Source organism: Ipomoea nil, unplaced genomic scaffold (assembly GCF_001879475.1).
Source record: "Ipomoea nil cultivar Tokyo-kokei standard unplaced genomic scaffold, Asagao_1.1 scaffold2159, whole genome shotgun sequence".
Taxonomy (NCBI): Eukaryota; Viridiplantae; Streptophyta; class Magnoliopsida; order Solanales; family Convolvulaceae; genus Ipomoea; species Ipomoea nil.
Window position 1 is genome coordinate 4,313,006 of NW_017618587.1, and position 22,381 is coordinate 4,335,386.

At 31.6% G+C, this 22,381-nt stretch overlaps 1 protein-coding gene across 1 annotated transcript; it reads right to left on the reverse strand.

Annotated features, from left to right (window-relative positions):
* Positions 1 to 1,747: 1,747 nt before the first annotated feature.
* On the reverse strand, positions 1,748 to 16,003 carry LOC109149240. The gene is made up of 11 exons (XM_019296901.1): positions 15,785 to 16,003; positions 15,540 to 15,681; positions 15,277 to 15,446; positions 14,905 to 15,190; positions 5,415 to 5,575; positions 4,810 to 4,849; positions 2,645 to 2,721; positions 2,305 to 2,466; positions 2,193 to 2,205; positions 1,933 to 2,092; positions 1,748 to 1,822 (listed from the first exon to the last, which is right to left on the reverse strand). The coding sequence occupies exons 1-11, from the start codon at positions 15,816 to 15,818 to the stop codon at positions 1,748 to 1,750; spliced, it is 1,320 nt and encodes a 439-aa protein (XP_019152446.1). The 5' UTR covers positions 15,819 to 16,003.
* Positions 16,004 to 22,381: the final 6,378 nt, after the last annotated feature.

Sequence of the window (22,381 nt, forward strand, 5' to 3'; positions counted from 1 at the left end):
GTTATTCCCATCCTTCTGCTGCAAATGAAAAGTTGGTGGACTCAATGAGAAGCATGGATTTGCAGTAAGCAATCCTCCTTACCTTTTGTGTTTAAGCTGGGCATGTAGGATCTACACGCTCCAGCTTACCGGGGGGTGTTGGAGGATAAAATATCTAGAAGGGTAGTATTGTAATCTTCATATTGTTTCCCTTTTACTTTCCTTTTATTTCTACTTTTACTTTCCTTTTATTTCTATTTCTTTTTCCCTTATATAAACTCCAGCAGTGTATCTTTTCTAACCAACATCAATAATATCATCTTCCTTCATCTTCTGCACTTCTTCTTCACTCCATCTCTGCCTCTTGTTTTCTCTCTGTTTTTTCATCAATGTAGTTCTATATTCCAACATTCTAGTAACAAATATCTAATGATAGTTTTTAATAGCATATTTTCACTCCATCAGTGCTATATTTTTTATCGATGACCAAAATGTCTTTGAATTTAACGAAATTTAAACGATTTTGCTAATAAATGACCAAAAATGGTCATGTCATAATAATATTAGGATAATTTTAAAAAAAAAAAAAACTAAAAGTGAAATGTCACCTATAAATCTAGAACAAAAAATTAAATCAATTCTTAAAGTATAAATAGACGACAAAGTTACTTCCGCTCAATTTTAAGTGGTGAATTAGACGCAAATCTCCAAAAACATAACATAATGCCATGTTTTTTTTTTTTTTTTTTTTTTTTGAGAAGAACAATTTAATTAGCTGTAATGCATAATGCATTTTACATCAAAATATTATATTAGAACATGCATTACATCCCAGATTCAACATGCAAACAATGAAACAAACTATATGCATTTCTGTCAAGACCTTGTGGTCTAATGACACCAAGATTGGACTCTTATATGAAGGTTCGAGCTTCAGTGTAGTGGTATTGGCTCTTTGTGCCTCATTAGGTTGAGAAAATAGTTTATAAAAAGATGCTAAAACTACATGCGTTTCAAACTAGGTCAAACCCATTTAATTTCATGACCAAAGACTTAAACGTTCCGATTCCTTGCCTTTTGTTCCCATTTGAATCAGCTACGGTAATGAATGTGTTGTGTTGTTGCGGAACAGCTTAACATGGCATACATATAGGGCCTGTTTGGTAAAATGGCTGATGGCTGATAGCTATTAGCTGATTGTGTTAATTAGAGGGTATAAATAGTTGATAACATTAGTTGATTGTAGAAAAATGTTTGGTATATTAGTTGTTAGCTTATAGCTGTTTGGTATAATTTCTTTTCTCAAAAAGTTAATTGAAAAAGTTGCTTGGAGTAGCTTTTTGAATTTTAGCCTTTTGAAGTTGCAAAAAGCTAACTAACCAAACATTTATATTGATATTTTAACTAAATCAAACAATTAATAGTGGTCAAATAAACCAAAATTGGCCTATAGGCCAATTTTTTACCAAACGAGGCCATAAACAAGATTCCCAACAAAAACGACGTAAATTAACACATCACAAAATAATAAAACAAAGCCATGCAAAACCTTGGAGAAGGTGTTATAAAACTTGTAATGTAATATTAGTTTCAACGAAAAAAAAAAAAAAAAAAACCCTAGCTAACTATAAAATTATCAACCAAGTACAACCCAATACGTATAATAAGTTACCAATAGTTTAGTTACTGAATGACGGACACATTCTTGATATGTGCTTCAATGATAAAGCAATCGTTAACCATGAAGCCATTAGATAAATCTCGAAGATCAGCCAGCGGTATAAACGAACTTACGAACCCCAGCCCCAACCAAGAAATCCAGAAGTAGAAAAACAAGAACAATCTACAAAATAAAGCAAGAACAAACAAAACATTAAAGTTCTCAAAAAAAAAAAAAAAAAATTCAAATGGCACACATATATACGTATATAAACTTCACATACATTGCTTCACTTGATGCTTCCCATATTTCCCCTGATTCCTTATAGATAACATAAAATGTACAAGCAGTGCGTTGGGGGTAGCTCCTGGATCAACAAGCGTCAAATACAAACCAAGGTTTAACCCATCGGGACGCTTACTCCCTACTCCAAGAGGATAGAGTAACACTTTCCTACAAAAAATTGTTGAAAGATTCAAGAACAATATGTGAAATCTTAAAATTACCATAATTACAAAACAACGATCTTGAACTCTATACAAAAATGACCTACCATTTGAAGGAAGCTGCAGTAAATTCATCGGAATAACAAATTTTACTCATATTACTGAAACCTGATACCTTCTAAGTGTATGTTTCACCAACTTTCACTGAAGGACTCAAACGTTGTTTGACAAATTTAGAGTGCAGCACAAAAACTTCAACACCAAAAACACATATATCATCAACAAGATACCCATTTGCAGCATCATCAAACTCACAGCGAGGGACCAAATTCGAGATACCACATTCTTGTTTCAAATAATGAAACTTGTTTACTTTATCTCCTAAATAACAAAAAGAACAATATTACAATATTAGCAATATTAATAACTCTTTGGAACTCAATCCAACTTACTAGAAACGCACAAAAGCAACCTTGGAAAACCGTATATTTGTCATGTTTCTTATCAAATAAAAAAAAATTCAAATCTGTATATATCTCCCGACCCAAAGGCAATGCACTTGTGTTTTGAATACACAAAAACACAGAAATGTGCCCTTTATTAGGGCCAACACCATTGGGATACATAGAGAATGCCCTGCCACCACAAAGCAACTCACATCAGCAATGAATTAAATTAAAGATTATTATTTACAACCACAAATTAAACTTGACTGCTAATTTAAGCCAACTACAAACACTAGTGGGAAATTATATATTCTCAACCATTGGTAACCACTAGCTTCGAAAACATTGGACTTGAAGTGACATATAGTGACTCTCCCATATTGGAAGTCATGAGATCGAGTCGCAGTGGAAATTGTGTTGACTCTTTATCCTTCAACATGTTGAGAAAGTATAGATGAACAGATACTATAATAGAGTCACATAGCATAATTAAGGTCAAAGTACCTATGAAGTCCCTGTACTATACTGTTTTGTTCAATTTAGTCCTTGTACCTTTATTCTGTTCAATTTAGTCTCTCTACTTTAAAAAGTGGGCCGGTGAAACTAAGGACAATTGTCCAAATCTCATTAGGAACATGGTTGTAATGATTTATTTTGGACATATTAATTTAATATATTGGTGGTAAAAATAATTAATTTTAAATATTTTGTTGGATCTCAGCGCTGCACTATGCCTACTTCCCAAGGGGTCACCCATCCCGGGATTGCCGGAAGTCAAGCACGCTTAACCACAGAGTTCTATGGTACCTGGTTGCCATATCCTACTTAAAACCAATTGGTGATAGGTAGGTGGACATTAACCATTTAACCACATCTCTCCATGGTAAGCCACAGCGCCACGTCCCGAATCGAGCAGGGGCTGAACTCGGCCAACCCGGCCGACGCCCAACATATTTATAAAGTAATATATGAGTAGGAATATCTATATCGTCACCACCACGTAATCTAAGTTAACGATAATATTGACACCGTTAACTATTGTCCTCAATTGCATCACTTTTGAAAGTACAAGGACTAAATTGAATAAAATAAAGGTATAAGGACTAAATTGAACAAAATGTTATAATACAGGGAGCTCGTGAGTACTTTAACCCATAATTAAACATAAAAGACTGCTAATATATTTGAGTAAAATTAGCAAAAAACCAGAAGAGGAATGTTGTCGTCCTTCTCTAGGGATGTTGTTTCCCATTGTTGCTCTTCCAACTTCAGTCCCAAGAAACAAGAAAACCACTGTCTAAACCCTGTTATGCAATAGCCCTAGGGGGTTTATAAAGTGAATAGGGTGACCATTGCTTTTATTGCGGTCACAAGAATTACCATTTAAATATTTTAGAATTCTAGAATTAGATTAATTAATTATTTTATATTGTTTGATGGTTATGATTAGTTTATTTTATTCTTAATAATTATCTTGGTTTGATTTGAACAGATTTTCAGCTTGATTTTGAAGAAATTTTGTTAATCCAAAATCTGAGCTTGATTTTGATTTTGATTTGATTTAAATTAGGATTCGAGTAATTGATTAATCACGTCACACAGTTCAGAATATATATATATATATATATATATATATATATATATATATATATATATATATATAAAAGGAAATAGTATACTTAAATATAGAGAGATATATATACATAAGGAAATAGTATACTTAAACTAGAAATACAAGAGTCTGAACAAATTTTGGTTTGATTTTCGGCTTGATTTTAATTTGATTTTGAACAGATTTTCGACTTGATTTCCTTTTTTTTTTAAAAAAAAATTGTTATTTTATTTGCAAATTACTATATTAAAATTTTTATTTTAAAAATTTTTATTTTTAGTAATTTTTGGTATATATAGTATTTAAAATTTGTTTTCAATTTTTTTTATTTCGTTATTTAAAATCAAAATTATAGTTATAAAGTTAAAATTATTTAATTATAGAAAAGTGAATAAAATAATAAATTATGTGTAAGAGTTTGAATGAGTAAAGCCTACAAAAAAAGGAGAAGGATTCGAGAAGAAAATAGAAGATGAGATTGTAAGGTGATGTGGATCAATTCTTATACATGGAATAGTCTTCACAAATTATGTACCTATGAACACAAATTATGTACATAAATCAAATTTAAAAAATAAGTAAATATATACATATGTTCATTCTGATGCAGGGTCCATAATACTATTATATAAATCTTGGAGATCAACCAGCAGTAAAAATATATACCAGCCCCAGCTTGAATATCCAGGAGCAAAGCACTTACAATCTACAAAATAAAACAAGCTAAGATTGAACAAAACACTAAAAAAATTAGCAAACAATTAGAACAAAACATTGCCTCTGTCGATGTTTTCAAGAGGAAAACTTAGTATTTATCACGCTTCTAATAACATATAAAAAAACTTTAAATCTGCATGTATCAACTAACCCAAAGGCAATGCATCTGTTTCTTGAATACTCAAAAACACGTACAAAACGTGTCCTTTACCATCTCCATTGAGTTTCTCTGAATGATGGACACATTCTTGATACATGCTTATAAAGGCATTCTTGATACATGCTTTTAATAATAAGTTGCAACTAGTTTAACTACTGAATGATGGACACATTCTTGATACATGCTTCAATGATAATGGAATCATCAACAATGAAGCCATTAGATAAATCTTGAATTTCATCTAGCGATATAAAATCACGCCGTCCAAAAATTGGGGAACCAGGAGCAAAGTAATTACAAACTACAAAATAAAACAAGATAAAACAAAACATTAAAAAGTAAACAAACAATTAAAATGGAACACATGATATATATTTATGTAAATTTCACGTACTTTGCTTCTCTTGATGTTTCCCCGACTTTTGATTTCTAACACATAACATGCAATGTACAAGCAATTTAGAGCAAGCAATTTTTTCATCAACAAGCCCCAAAAATAGTGAGAGATGTGTCCCACTAAATTCTCCATTTCCTAAAGGATAAAGTAATAATTGCCTGAAAAAACAAGGGTGTGATTGCAGAAGTAGCATATATAACCACAAATAACAAATCAGAAAACCAAACAAAAACAATCTATAAAGTATAAACCATTTGAAGGAGGCCGTAGGAAATTCATAAGAACGATGAACTTCACTACCCAAGCTGTTGTAGTCCGATACTATCCAAGTAAAGGTCTTATCAGCTTCCACACACATGCTCAAACATTCTTCTGCAAGCTTAGAATCAAGCAAAAAAACCTCAACACCGAAAACACATTTGTCATTGACAAGATAACCATTGGCAGCATCATCAAACACAGCACGAGAAACCAATTTCGAGATACCCCATTCTGTTTTCAAACTATGGAAGTCAGGTAAGCTGCTCGCTCCTCCAACTAAAATATTCCCAAATAGAAATATTAATACAACGAATAACTCTAAAACCAAACCCACCAAACAAATCACAAACACATCAAATTAAATAACGTAACCTTGAAAGATAGTGTATCTTTGGCGCACTTGGTCATATATAAAAAACTTCAAATCAACGTGTTTCGCCCAACTATTGGACAATGCAGCTGTATCTTCAATACACACCGACACTGAGATGTGTCCTCTACTATTAGTCTTTTCATCACCATTAGGATAGACCAAGAAATTCCTAACACCATAAACTATCTCATTTTAGCAATGAACTGAAATTAAACAATTTAAAATTCAATTATAAAATATGATGAAAACCATTTATAGCCACTAGCATCAAAAGTTTTGGACTTGAAATAGTGTAGTCCGCTTTCCAACAGCATTTTAGTAAGTTTGGAGAATGAATCAATACGCAGCATGTAATGGGATGGGGCTATTTCTCTTTCCCATTTATTTATATCTGCAAAAACCAAAAATAAGAACAACAAGTAACTCCTGCATCACATAATTAAACATAAAAGACTGCTAATATATTTGAGTAAAATGAGCAAAAAAACCAGAAGAGGAATGTCGCCCTTTACTTAGGATGTTGTTTGCCATTATTGCTCTTCCAACTTCAGCCCCAAGAAGGCAAGAAACAAGAAACCACTGGCAAAACCCTATTATGCTATAGCCCTAGGGGGTTTATAAAGTGATAGGGTGACCATTGCTTTTATTGCGGCCACAAGAATTACCATTAAAATATTTTAGAATTAGATTAATTAATTATTATTTCTGAATTATTTTATATTTTTTTGTTGAGAATGAATTATTTTATATTTAGTTTGTTAGGATTATTTGTTTGATGGTTAGGATTAGTTGATATTATTGTTCTTAATAATTATCTTGGTTTGATTTGAACAGATTTTCGGCTTGATTTTGATTTGGTTTTGAAGAAATTTTGGTTTGATTTTGAACAAATTTTGAGAACCTGTTGGTCACGTCCCGGTAGTGACTAAAGAGAGTCTAGAGGGGGGTGAATAGACTCTACTCGATTTTTAGAAACAAACTCCGAAAGAGTAATGCACAGAGGAAAATATGTATGCTTTTTAATAACTTCTTTGCACCGCCTTTGGGGAGGTTAAAGCTTAACACTGATGCTCTCTTCTCTGCTTCTGGTGAGGCGGGAGGGGCATGTCTCAGAGGCTCAGAAGGACAGCTGATTGCGGGGTTGTGCTATCGTTTGGACGCCTCCTCAGCTCTTGAATCGGAAGCCTACTCCTTGCAGTTTGTCATGCGATGGTGTGTGATACGTTGGTGATGCGGCCTCGGGTTGTTGAAGTAGATTCCCTGGCTATTGTTCGCTTTGTGACATCTACGACGATGCTGCTGCCATGGAGAATTCGAGAAGCAGTGCTTTACATTCGAGATTGTCTCTCTGTGTGGGGTTCCTCGATAAATCATGCCTACAGGGAGGCCAATCATCAAGTTGTAGATGCCTTGGCGACAGAAGGCCTGAACTTTAGCTCCACTAGAATTTTTTCATCTTTAACTTTGCCTGTAAAAAACCAAATTGGCTCTGTCGTGTGACCTTAGGGGCTTTATGTTTCACCGGATTGTTAACAGATAATAAAATCGAACTTTTCTTTTAAAAAAAAATTCTTTGCACACTTTCGTTGTAGAAAATTATGATTTGATGAGTGTGGATGATAAGCAAGGCACTTAAGCAAATGTAAGTAATAAAAGAGAGAGGGAGAGAGAGATTTTTATAGTGGTTCGGCTTGTTAACTAATCCTACTCCACTTTTCTTTCACAACTTGTGAAAAGGTTTGCACTATCACTCCTAGTACAAACTAGCCAAGTTTGCTTGCTTGATCACTAAGCCGGACAGCAACTTGCTTAGGTTGCAACTCCTCGAGTTTACTCCGCCTCTATCAACTTCTTCTTCAGAGTTGAGGGTTGGAAAAGATTGATGAGTTTCCAACTTGAAATCTTAACTTAAACGCTCTTAATCTTCGTATAAACACGTTCCAAGATTTCCTAGTGATGTGAATACTTGATGAAGGATCATTTTTTCTAAGGATCTTCACAAAACCCAGGCTGGTTACAGGCTTATAGCTTTTCTAAGGATCTTCACAAAACCCAGGCTGGTTACAGACTTATAGCTTTTAGAAAATTTGAAAGCTTTTTAGATAACAAAGAGTGATAAAAGCAAACACCTTCTTCAAGTGAACAGATTTTCAACTTAATTTCCTTTTTTTTTTTTTTTTGCTATTTTATTTGCAAATTACTATATTAAAATTTATTTTAAAGAATTTTAATTTTATTAATTTTGGGTATATATAGTATTTAAAATTTGTTTTCAAATTTTTTATTTCGTTATTTAAATTTATTTTTATTTAAAAACGAAATTATAGTTATAAAGTTAAAATTATTAAATTATAGAAAAGTGAATAAAATAAAAAATGATGTGTAAGAGTTTGAATGCGTAGAGCCTACAAAAAAAGGGAGACGGGGAGAAGTATTGGAGAAAAAAAAATAGGAGATGAGATTATAAGGTAATGTGGATCAATCCTTATAAATGGAATATAGTTCACAATGCATATGTTGTGATTTTTTTTTTTTTTTTTTTTTTTGTCTTTGTGTTATTAAATGTCAATCATTATTGTGTGAATCATTGTGTAGACCATATTTTGTATACTGTAAAATAATGTGCATTTAGTACAAAAATAATGTACATTCAATATAAAAATAATGTACATTGTATTCAGGGGATGTACATTATTTTTGTACTGAGTGTACATTATATTGTATAATGTACATACAATACAATATAATGTACACTCAGCACAAAAATAATGTACATTTGGTATATTAAAAATGTACTTTTTGTTATGGTTCACTTAAACACAATAATTTGCCATTAAATGTTATGCCTATAAACACAAATATGTACATAAATTAAATTTAAAAAATAAGTAAATATATAACATGTGTTCATTCCGATTCAGGGTCCATAATGCTATTAGATAAATTTTGGAGATCAACCAACAGTAAAAACGCATACCAGCCCCAACTTGAATTAGAATATCCAAGAGAAAAGCACTTACAATCTACAAAATAAAACAAGATTGAACAAAACATTACAAAAGTAACTAACAATTAGAACAAAACATTGCCTCTGTCGATATTTTCATGAGAAAAATTGAGTATTTATCACGCTTCTAATAACATATAAAAAACTTTAAATCTGCATGTATCACGTATCCCAAAGACAATGCATCTGTTTCTTGAATACTCAAAAACACGTACAAAACGTGTCCTTTACCATCTCCATCACCATTGGATGCATAGAGAATGCCTTGTCACCGCAAAAAACCTCGCTTGAGCAATGAAAAACAAGATTATTACACCCACATATTTGATTGCTAATTTAATCAACATTTTCAACACTACCAAGTATAACCAAATAAGTGGAAAACTAAAACTTAAACATTTGTAACCACTAGCTTCAAATACTTTGGACTTGTAAATTTGGGTTTCACATTGTGACAGCATGTTGGTAAGATTAGAGCTGAGAATGATTCAATCCTCGGTATATAATGGGATGGTGTTGTATCTCTTACCTAGCGAGTTAATTACCAATTTGGTCCCTCGACTATGAGGATTTTATCAATCTGGTCGTCGACTTCTAAAATTCATCAATTTAGTCTTCGATTATTTTTTTATTTTTTTATCCGAAATAGTCCTAACCGTTAGACATCTGTTAACTCGGGACCAAATTGATAATTTCGGTATAGTTAAGGGACCATTTCGGTCATCACATGCACCATTTTCTCCCCGAAAGGAAGTAGTATACTTAAAGTATGGCTATGTTTGGCAAACCTAACTGAAAAGGTAGCTAAAAACTGAAAAGTAGTTGAAATCTGAAAAGTTATAAGCTAGAAGCTAAAAATTGAAGAGCTGCTAGCGAAGAGCTGTTATGCTTCAAAGTATTTGATAAAATTGGCTTTTTGATAAGCTAATAAATGTAAAAAGACTAAAAAAGACATTTTTCATAAAATTTAAATTAGTTTATTTATATATTAAAATTTAACATTTTGTCTTTAAAAAATAAATTAATATTTCGAAATAAAACTATTAGCATAATCATGATCAAGCATCCCATAATGATGTAGCAATATTGTTGCAAATCAATCTTATTCATCATATATATTAGATTATCACTCTTATAATAATAATAATATAATAATAATAAAAAAGTAACAACCACAGCACGTACAAAGACAAACAACAAACTAGAAAACTTAACAAAAACAAATTAATAATCATTTGAATGATGGATGTGCAACAAATCTCTTTTTTAAATTGCAATACATTGAGCAAGTAGTGTTTACAGTTTCTTGTCAGATTAAATTCATATAAAACTTGATTAACTAATATAATACAATGACAATAGTGGTATTACATTTTTATTTTATTGTTCTAGGAGAGTAAAGAGTGAAATAAAACATAATGATTCATTTAAAAGATCGACTAACAATTCGTGCATTGCATCATCATAAAAAGTGAAGTAAAACATGGAATAACAATTTAATAAGTGAAGTAAAACAAGGAGCAATACAAACACAACGCTAAACTTAATAGCAAAACCATGCCAAAAGTTCCAATGTGATAGCAGTTTCAACCAGAACAAAAAGTGTACCCTAACCATGAAATTAGAAACCCAATGTTCTCTTAACCAACACGCATAATAAGTTACAAATAGTTTAGCTATTGAATCATGGATACGTTCTTGATACAAGCTTCAATGATAATGCAATCATTAACAATGAAACCATTAGATAAATCTCGTAATTCATCCAGCCGTATAAACATAGTCCAACCCCAATCGGTTGAAGGATCGTCTGAAGCACCATCGTTTGAAGCACCAGGAGCTAAGTAATGAGAAGCTACAAAATAAAATAAAACATTAAAAAGTAAACGAAGAATTAAAATAACACAAATGATATATATATATATATATATATATATATATATATATATATATGTATATGCATGTAAGCTTCACGTACATTGCATCTCGTGATGTTTTCCAGTCTTTTGATTTCTAACACGTAACGTGAAATGTACAAGCAATTTAGCGCAAGCAATTTTTTCATCAACAAGCTCCAAATATAACGAGAGATATCGGCTACCAGAATTTTTTATATTTCCTAAAGGATAAAGTAATAATCGCCTGAAAAAACAATGTTGAGAATTCAAAAATATTAACAAATGTGATTGCAAAAGTAGCATAACCACAAATAACAAATCATAAAACCAAACAAAAACAAGGTATAAACCATTTGAAGGATGCCGCAGGAAATTCATAAGAATATAGAACGTTATCACCCAATTTGCTGTAGTCAGATACTTTCCAAGTAAAAGTCTTATCTACTTCCAGAGACAGGCTCGTACATTCTTCAGCAAGCTTAGAATCAAGCAAGAAAATCTCAACACCAAAAACACATTTGTCATTGACAAGATATCCATTGGCAGCATCGTCAAACACAGCACGAGAAACCAATTTGGTGATACCCCATTCTGTTTTCAGACTATGGAAGTCATGTAAGCTGCTGGCTCCTCCAACTAAAATATTCCAAAATAGAAATATTAATACAATGGATCACTCTAAAACCAAACAAATCACAAACCCATCAATTTAAATTACCTTGAAAGACAGAGTATTTTTGGCGCACTTGATCATATATAAAAAACTTCAAATCAGCGTATTTCGCCCAACTCTTGGGCAGTGCAGCTGTATCTTCAATACACACCGACACTGAGATGTGTCCTCTACTATTACTCTTTTTATCACCATTAGGATAGACCAAGAAATTCCTGACACCATAAAGCATCATATATATTTTAGCAATGAACTGAAATTAAACAATATAAAATTCAATAACAAAATATATATGATGAAAACCAAACAATTAAAACCATTTATAGCCACTAGCATCAAAAGTTTTGGACTTGAAATAGTGTAGTCCGCCTTCCAACAGCATTTTAGTAAGTTTGGAGAATGAATCAATACGCAGCATGTAATGGGATGGGGCTATTTCTCTTTCCCATTTATTTATATCTGCAAAAACCAAAACCACGTAAGAACATGCATATATGCAACTCACGCATTGCATAAACATGAAACAAACGTAAAAGACTGCTAATATTTTAGAGTAAAATGAGCAAAAACTAGAAGAGTAATGCCATTCACTTGATATGTTGTTTTTCATCATATCATTGCTCTTCCAAGAAACAAGAAACCACTGTCAAAACCCAAATATGCTATAGCCCTAGGCGGTGTATAAACTGAATAGCTTAGGGTGATTGGAATTAGCTAGAGTTCTGATTCATTGGTAATATACATATACATAAAAGACTGGTAATATATTTGAGTAAAATTAGCAAAAAACAAGTAGAGGAATGTCGCCGTTTACGTGGGATGTTGTTTGCCATTATTGCTCTTCCAACTTCGGTCCCAAGAAACATTAAACCACCGCCAAAACCCTATTATGCAATAGCCCTAGGGGGTTTATAAAGTGAATAGGGTGACCATTGCTTTTATTTGGGCCACTAAAATATTTTTGAATTAGATTAATTAATTAATTTTTATTTCTGAATTATTTTATATTTTTTGTTGAGAATGAATTGTTTTATATTTACTTTGTTAGGATTATTTGTTTGTTGGTTACGATTAATTTATCTTATTCTTAATAACAATTATCTTGTTTTAATTGATTTCAACAGATTTTCGGCCTGATTTTTATTTGGTTTTGAAGAAATTTTGTTAACCCAAATTTTGAACTGATTTTGATTTGATTTTGAACAAATTTTGTTAACCCAAGCTCTGAGCTTGATTTTGATTTGATTTAGATTAGGATTTTTTATTTTTTTTGTTGGGTACATTAGAAGCCCTCAACCGAGAACACTATCTAACTTTGATCTTAAACTGGGAGTATTTTAGATTAGGATTCTAGTAATTGATTAATCACACGGTTCATAATATAGAGAGAGATGTATATACATAAGGAAGTAGTCGTATACTTAAAAGAACAAGAGTCCTACCATTAACAAATTTTGGTTTGATTTTGAACAGATTTTCGGCATGATTTTAATTTGATTTTGAACAAATTTTGAACAGATTTTCGACTTGATTTCTTTTTTCTTTTTTTTTTGTTATTTTATTTTGTAAATTAATATATTAAAGTTTTTTAAAAAAATAATAATTTAATTAATTGTTGATATATATATTATTTAAAATTTGTTTTGGAATTTTTTATTTCCTCATTTAAATTTATTTTTATTTAAAATTGAAAGTACAGTTATAAAGTTAAAATTATTTGTGAATAAAATAATAAATAATGGGTAAGAGTTTGAATGAGTAGAGCTTACAAAAAAAAATAAAAAAAAAAATTAAAAAAGATGGGGAGAAGGATTGGAGAAAAAAAAAAGGAAATGAGATTATAAGATGATGTGGATCAATCCTTATACATAGAATAGGGTTTACGGGTGCATATGAACACAAATTATGTACATAAATCAAATTTGAAAAATAAGGAAATATATACATGTGTTCATTTAAATTCAGGATCCATAACGCTATAAGTTAAATCTTGAAGATCAACCAGCCATAAAAACGCATACCAGCCTCATATTGAATATCCAGGAGATCGAAAATCACTTACAATCTACAAAATAAAACAAGATTGAACAAAACATTAAAAAAAAAAAAAAAAAAAACCAACAATTAGAACAAAACATTGCCTTTGTCGATATTTTCAAGAGGAAAACTGAAAATTTATCACGCTTCTAATAACATACAAAAAACTTTAAAATCTACATGTATCACTCAACCCAAAGGCGATGATATCTGTTTATTGAATACTCAAAAACTCGTACAAAACGTGTCCTCCATTGGATGCATAGAGAATGCCTTGTCACCCCAAAACAACCCACTTTTAACAGATCCTAATAGTAGAAGACACTTTTGAAGAAAACAACTCACTTGAGCAATGCATTGGTATTACATTTTTTTTTATTGTTCCGTGAGTAAGGAGTGAAATAAAACAGAATGATTCATTTAAAAAATAATTACAACCATTTATTCATTGCATCATCATAAAAAGTGACGTAAAACATAGAATACCAATTTAATAGAAATAAACAAGATTCTCAACAAGGAGCAACAATAACGTAAAGCTACATTTAATAGCAAAATCATTCCAAAAAGTTACAATGTGATACCAGTTTCAACCAAATCAGAAAAAACACCCAACCCATAAAATTAGCAACGGAGTACATCGACACAATGTTCACTTTATCAGCACTATAATAAGTTACAAGTAGTTTATCTACTGAATGATGGATACATTCTTGATACAAGCATGAATGATAATGCTACCATCTACAATGAAACCTTTAGATAAATCTCGAACTTCATCCAGCGGTAAAAACGCCGGCCAACCCTTTGAATAACCAGGTGAAAAAGAACCACAAGCTACAAAATACAACAATAAAACATTGTTTACAACAACAAAACATTGAAAAGTTAACAAACAATTAAAATGAAACATACAATAATATATATATATATATATATATATATATATATATATATATATATATACTTCACATACTTTGCTTAGCTTGATGTTGTCCCGACTTTTGATTTCTAACACATAACATGTAATGTACAAGCAATTTAGAGCAAGCAATTTTTTCATCGACTAGTGCCAAAAATAGTGAGAGATGTTCTCCACAAGATTTTCCATTACCTAAAGGATAAAGTGATAACCGCCTGAAAAACAATGTTAAGAATTCATAATAATTAATAAATATGATGATTGCAAAAGTAGGATAAAAACAAATTAGAAAACCAAACAAAAAGAATCTATAAACCATTTGAAGGAGGCCACAGGAAATTCATAAGAATAATGAACTTCACTTCCCAAGTTGTTGTAGTCCGTTACAATCCAAGTAAAAGTCTTATCAACTTCCACACACAGACTCAAACATTCTTCGGCAAAATTAGAATCAAGCAAAAAAACCTCAACACCAAAAACACATTTGTCATTGACAAGATATCCATTGGCAGCATCATCAAATACATAACGAGAAACCAATTTGGTGATACCCCATTCTGTTTTCAGGCTATGAAAGTCATGTAAGCTGCTCGCTCCTCCAACTAAAATATTACCAAATAGAAACATTAATAAAATGGATCACTCTAAAACCAAACCCACCAAACAAATCACAAACACCAACACTGACCTTGAAAGACGGAGTATTTTTGGCGCACTTGATCATGTATAAAAAACTTCAAATCAGCATATTTCGCCCAACTCTTGGGCAATGCAGCTGTATCTTCAATACACACCGACACTGAGATGTGTCCTGTACTATTACTCTTTTCATCCCCATTAGGATAGACCAAGAAATTCCTAAGAACATCATAAATCATCTCATTTTAGCAATGAACTGAAATTAAACAATATAAAATTCAATAACAAAGTATGATGAAAACCAAACAAAACCATTTTAAGCCACTAGCATCAAAAGTTTTGGACTTGAAATACTGTAGTCTGCCTTCCAACAGCATTTTAGTAAGTTTGGAGAATGAATCAATACGCAGCATGTAATGGGATGGTGCTATTTCTCTTTCCCATTTATTTACATCTGCAAAAACCAAAAGTACGTAAGAACATGCATATACATAAACATGAAAGAAACGTAAAAGACTGGTCATATTTTAGAGTAAAATGAGAAAAAACCAAAAGACCTTCACTAGATGATGATATGTTGTTTCCCGTCATTGCTGTTCCAACTTCTGTCCGACGAACCACTGAGAAATCTTTGTAATGGTAGGGGTTTATAAAGTGAATAGGGTGACCTTTGATTTCCCAAGATTGGCTTATAGAGACGTGTGCATAATAATACCAGATAAACCTTTTGTAGCGTACCCATGGCAAAGGAGACCTTTTGGTTTTCCTATAACACGTATCCACTATGGACTATAAATACAGCTTTGTATTCGAAACACAAAATTTTATACCATTGTGTCTTGAATACGCAAGAACACAGAGATATGTCCCTTATCTCCCAATTTTGTAGATCCAACTCTTTCTTATCTTATCTCCCAATTTTGTAGATCCAATTCTTTCTAATCACTCTATAATCTTCTCTCCTCCTTTCTCAGACATCCTTCTTCCCTTTTCTTCCTATTTTGTGGGTCTATTCCTTCCTACTCCTACACATCATTTAATAAGGTTCAAATTGACCACCGAACCTAACCTCAAAATACAATTAGGCCACCGAAAGAAATTAAAAAAGTGCAATGATACCACTGTACACTCCAAAAACTTGTAATTAGGTCACTGAACACTCTAAATGTATGCAATTTCACCGCATAGCAGGTTAACAACAATTTTAGAAGGTTACATGCTTATGTGGCAGATAAGTTGACATTTTTAATAATTTTTAAACAATTTTTAATAAATTTTAATAATTAATTTTAATATAAATTTAAAAAAATTGAAAAAAATAAAACGACGGGTGGTCGACGGTCGTTTTTTTTTTTTTAATTATTATTAAAAATTATTGATGTTAGATCTTTACTTTCATAGATGTTAGATCTTTACTTTCACCTTTATGACCATGCGAGCTTTATTTCAGTATTCATCATGTAAGGAGTAGTGGCTCATAAAATAATTTTGTGAAACAAGTTTTATACCTATTAAATTGTTATGTATTTATTATTTTGTTAATTAGCTGCCCAACTAGCTAGCATATATAGTAATAAATAAATACTACCTGAAAGCATTTTAAAATTATAAAATTTTATTTGTTTTAAAATAACAAAAAATTACACTTACTACTTAATAGTTCCAATTTATAAATTATTCTTATTAATATTATTAAGTTATTGATTATTGAGTTACTCATTTTCTTATAATAATTAAGTAAAAAATAGTTGTAAAATGTGTAAAGTTATAAAAATAATGTAAAAATAAAACATAATTTAAATCAATTGATATATAATTTTTACTATTTTTCTACTTTTAAATTTAATTAGACTGGGCTGACTCAAATAAAAACTAAATTGGCCAATGGTGGGCCGAACCTGTCTAAATCCAATCATATTGTGTGGATGGCCCACCATGGGCCATATTTAGTTCAAAAATAATGTATTTTTAATATATTAAAAATATATTTTTTATTTAGAGAAAGTACATTATTTGAATACTAAAAATATATTATTTTATATAGAAAATAGTAAAAAAATCCCTCTATAATATGCTAATTATCAATGTCACCTTTAAATTATAAGTGATGTAAATGTTGTCCCTTAATTATTAAAATGGTGCACATACTACATTGTAATAGAGCCGGTAGCATTCAAAAAAAAAAAAAAAAAAAAAAAACTCATGGGAATAACTTTATAGAAAAATAAATTAACACTATTACCCTAGAAATATAAGAATATAATTAAATTATTTAAAAACAAGTCAAACAACACTAATTGTGGTTAATTATGGTTAGTTGTAATTTGTTATTCCCTACAAGTTGCAATTGTGCACAAGTTCCCATAAAATTTGTTATTCAATTTGAAATGCACATTATCCTTTTATCTCTATCCCAAAACACAACAAGTAGCTATGAACCGATACTACATTGTAATAGAGTCGGTAGCATTCAAAAAAAAAAAAAAAAAAAAAAAAAAAAAAAACCTCATGGGAATAACTTTATAGAAAAATAAATTAACACTATTACCCTAGAAATATAAGAATGTAATTAAATTATTTAGAAATAAGTCAAACAACACTAATTGTGGTTAATTATGGTTAGTTGTAATTTGTTATTCCCTACAAGTTGCAATTGTGCACAAGTTCCCATAAAATTTGTTATTCAATTTGAAATGCACATTATCCTTTTATCTCTATCCCAAAACACAAAAATCTACATCAAATTTCACATCAATGCCGTGTTGATGAATTTTGCTACCGAACAAACTGTTGTGGCATGGAGTACGTCCTATATCAAATATCAATTTAGTAGGCCTTCTGTGATCAGCTGAGAAGATTTTCTTTCATGATACTTCCATCTAAAACAGAGCAATCAAGATGGTTTGAAGATAAGAAGAATATATCAAAAATCAAGATGGTTTGAAGTAATCACAAGAACAATTGGCACAGAATGGGCTTCTCACATGATGCTTTCTTTGGAGTATATATTGAAGTTGAAATAATGTAATACAGAAATATATTGAAAATATACCGAAATCAGTTAGAGTATTAGTAAGAGTACTTATTTTTTCAGTTTTAAATGGTTTCGGGCTCAATGGTAGGAAAGGCTTTAACTGGGCAACGACAACAATATGAAAGAAATGGTTTCGGGCTCAATGTGAGTAGACACATCTGCGGATGACTTCATAAACGTTACTCTCTTCAGTAATAAATGTTTTTCCTTCATCTCATGCTTCTCTTACCATATCTTCTTACATAATTGGCATGTGGATTTTTTGACAATGCGTGTAAATGTCTTCTATACATATTTGTTTGTATGTCTACAAAAAAGTGTCGAGTAATAGTGTTCAGTCTATATTTTGTTTAAATTTATAGAGGTTTATCCATTTGGTGGTAGCTTAACATTAATGTATATGGAGCTGGTATTTGTGGAAATCTGGTTTTCTGATGAGTGGAACTTCTTACTATTCCTTGTCAGTTACTTGTATAAATTGACAATTGCTAATCCTTGTCCTCGTCATCCCAAAAAGGTGCTAAAATAACCTAAACAATACCTTTTTCAGTTTATCCAAATACTTTAATTACTACGGAGTAAATGAGAAGTAAAATAGTCCCCACTCTAAGAAATTAAAGCATTATTGGAAAAAAAGAAGATAATGGAAACTTTTTATAGACCTCTTCTATTTTGGTAATTGGCAATTCATCAATCGCCAAAAAAAAAAAAAAAAAAAAGAAGTTATGGGGATATTAAATTATAATAAAAGACATAAAGTAAGTTGTAATTAATAATGGCAAAATAAGGAAATCAAACACTACTATGTGTTACCAATTAGCACATAGATCCTAGTTATTTGCAATGTACATCAGGCCATTGCCTCAAATTGTACTACTTGCCTACCAAAAAATGCATATTGTTTTACATCGTGAAATATTTTAGCAATTTGTTATTATCTACAAACAGCAGCGGGAAGCATTTTGAGATTCGTAGCATTGCAGCTTGCAGATGAAATTTTTTTGCCATTCAACTATCTTATGCATATGAACTAGAGGTATGTGGAATATGATGAAGTTGCCATGAAATTATGTATTAATTAGTGTGCTAGCCTGGTTAAGTTTACCTTTATGTTATGTCAATGTACAAGGTATTGATATCCATCCTCATAGCACTACCGCTTGCATCCCTTTCCTTTTCCTGCCAATTGCCATCTCTACCCAAATCCTACTACCACTCTCTATTGTAGAGAATGTGGGTGCAATTTGGAGTATTGATATGAGAGAGAATTTTGTCATGATCGCCTGTGTTGACTCAAATCCAGTATTTGAAGTTCAAGATTTGAGGTAGCTTATAAGTATGGTTTAATTTCAAATCATAAAATGTGACTTGTGTATCCTAATAGCCGGACTCATCTCTATGCCTTACATTGAACAAGATAGACACACACAGATTTAACATTAAACCTTCTTTTTTGCTCCTTCTTCTTGGCCCGGCCCATTAAAGACTAATCCCTTGCATATTCAGAATTCAAAAATGTCACATGTCCCTCTAAATATTCTTATTCTTCTATCTTTAACATCCATACCTTTTAAAATCCCTACTCCTTGCCGACTCACCCTCCCATGCACAACAGACAAACAGAACTCTCACCTTCTCAGTTTTCACCAGACACTCACTGTCATGTTGCAACCAAACGACAAGGTTTCTATTTTGGTTTATTGTTCTATGTTCTATCATTGCATTGTAAAGTATGTATGTAACATTTACATTCTATTCATTTTTATTTTTTCTCTCAGTCCACCAACTAACCCATGTCTCCCTCGGCACTCCAGCGATATCCTCCCGTGAATGAGAGTTCTCTTTGTCTGTTTATCACCCTATCCTTTCCATTTTAAAGTAAGTAATTGAATTTTCAATTTTTGAATTGCTTTTGCAATTTCTTTAAAACAGATTTGGAAGATCAATAGTGTCTCGTGAACATGCATATGCATCTTCTGGTTTTTGCTCCTTTTATTATGTTATGTTTATTGGTGATTTCTTTTGTGTGCACATATATCATGTTGGATTGAACCATTCCCCTTAAACGAAAGCTCTGAACGCCACCAAAGTGGAGGGAACAAGCAGACTTACGAAAGCTTGGACGCCACCCATGCCCATAACCGGGTGAACCCAAAGTGGATCGAACATGCTCTGATACCATCTAATACCATACTCTGATATCATCAATATACCATGTTTATTGATGATTTCTTTTGTGTGCATATATATATCATGTTGAAGATGCATCTTCTGGTTTTTTTTTTTTTTTTGCTCCTTTTACTATGTTCTGTTTATTGATGATTTCTTTTGTGTGCATATATCATGTTGAAGTTACTTATCATGTAGGTACTTGGGTTAGAGATGTGGGCACATCACATTACCTAGTGAGGATTTAATCTTTTTCTAGTCTTACTAAAACGATTTCTGGTTGTGGCAACCAGTTATACCAGTCATCAATTTTTGAGGTCAACAACTATAAATAGTTGGTTGAGTTTACGTTATTTATTTGTTTTGCTACTCAGTACTGTAGTTTTTCAATCATACTAGCACTGAAATTTTTAATATAAGTAATATTGTTCAAATAGGTCATTATTGATATATCTCAATGGGGATGCTGATTATAGCAGGGGATACATCTCTAAATTCTTGCGGATTGAAAATCAAGTTGCACTTTCTGTTGGTTGGATGATACAGGTAGATGTAAAATTCTTTATATTGATCAAATCCATTATTAGTTCTCCATCTACCATGGTTTTTTTTCTTTTTGTCTTTTTAATTCTTGAATTGGGTTTGGAGCTGTCACAAATATCATATTGCTAATAATTTGAGAATTTTGTTTTTTTTTTTTTAAATATTATTCAAGAAATAGTGTCAGCAAGTTTCATATAATGAAGGCAGAATGTGAGATTGGAAAAATGTTCCCCGCCGTGTGCTTGATGATCATGCAAATGGGTTTCTAGTTGATGACAAAGATGTTTTGGAGTTTAGATTTTATTTTCTCCCAGGTTATCAGCATGCCGTGGAAGACTCTTTGTTTCATGATTTGAAGGTGGAGAAAACCTTCATTTAGAAGGTGTCGGACTACAGTAATTTAGGCAATGAAGTGTGTTATTCTGATGAGTTTAAAGCATTCTCCTTGTAATGATTAGTAACTCTTTTTTTTGTGTGTGTTATGTGTGTGTTTAAATTTACTAATATTTGTTGTTGCTTCTTTGTCCTTTATTAACTCTTTCAACTATTTTTTTAGGAGGTTGATACTTCATCCTCGTGGAGATAGTCAGTTATTCGGTGCATATGTGTCTCTGTCTTTAGAACTTGTCAATCCATCCATCCCCTGTGATGGATTGCTGGTTAGTTTCATATTGCGGTTGAAAAATCAAAAGTTAAGGTTTGGACAACATAAAGAGATATCGAGTATGTAAAGTTTACACATTGTTTCATTATACATTTATATTTATTTTTTAATTTTTTAATTTGTTATATCATGTTTTAATTTGTAGTTTGTGCACACATTGCCGTTTGAAATTCAATATGGAACTATTATAAATGTTTTTTGTTGGCAGTACACATCAACAATGTTTCAGCCATCAAATCAGCAACTTAACCCCAACACATCAATAATTCATTTTACCAATATTTTCAGGTTAATGGGCTCTGATACTAAATCGATCTTAATTGGCTATGATACTAAATCAATACCAATATTTTTAGGAATTTGTGTCAATTGGCCCCGATACCAAATCCATCTTGGCTATGATAGTATATGCCCAACGCGCACCTTTGGCATAGCTCTGATCTTTTTAATCGGGAGACGCGGAGATTTGAACTCATGACCTTTGGCATAGCTCTGATACCATATTGAATCATATGTTTCATCTCAGCTGATAGTTGGATTGCACATTTATGATTATATATTATGTGCTCAACACGCCACGTCACGTGTGCAGGCGATTGCTTTTGATTGGCTCCATGCAACACGTGGACCATAGTCTCTAATGACCTTTGGCATGTCGTTTGCTTTGATACCAAATTAAAACATATGTTCCATCTCAATTAAAAGTCAAAATTGATAGTTGGAATGCACATTTATATTTATATA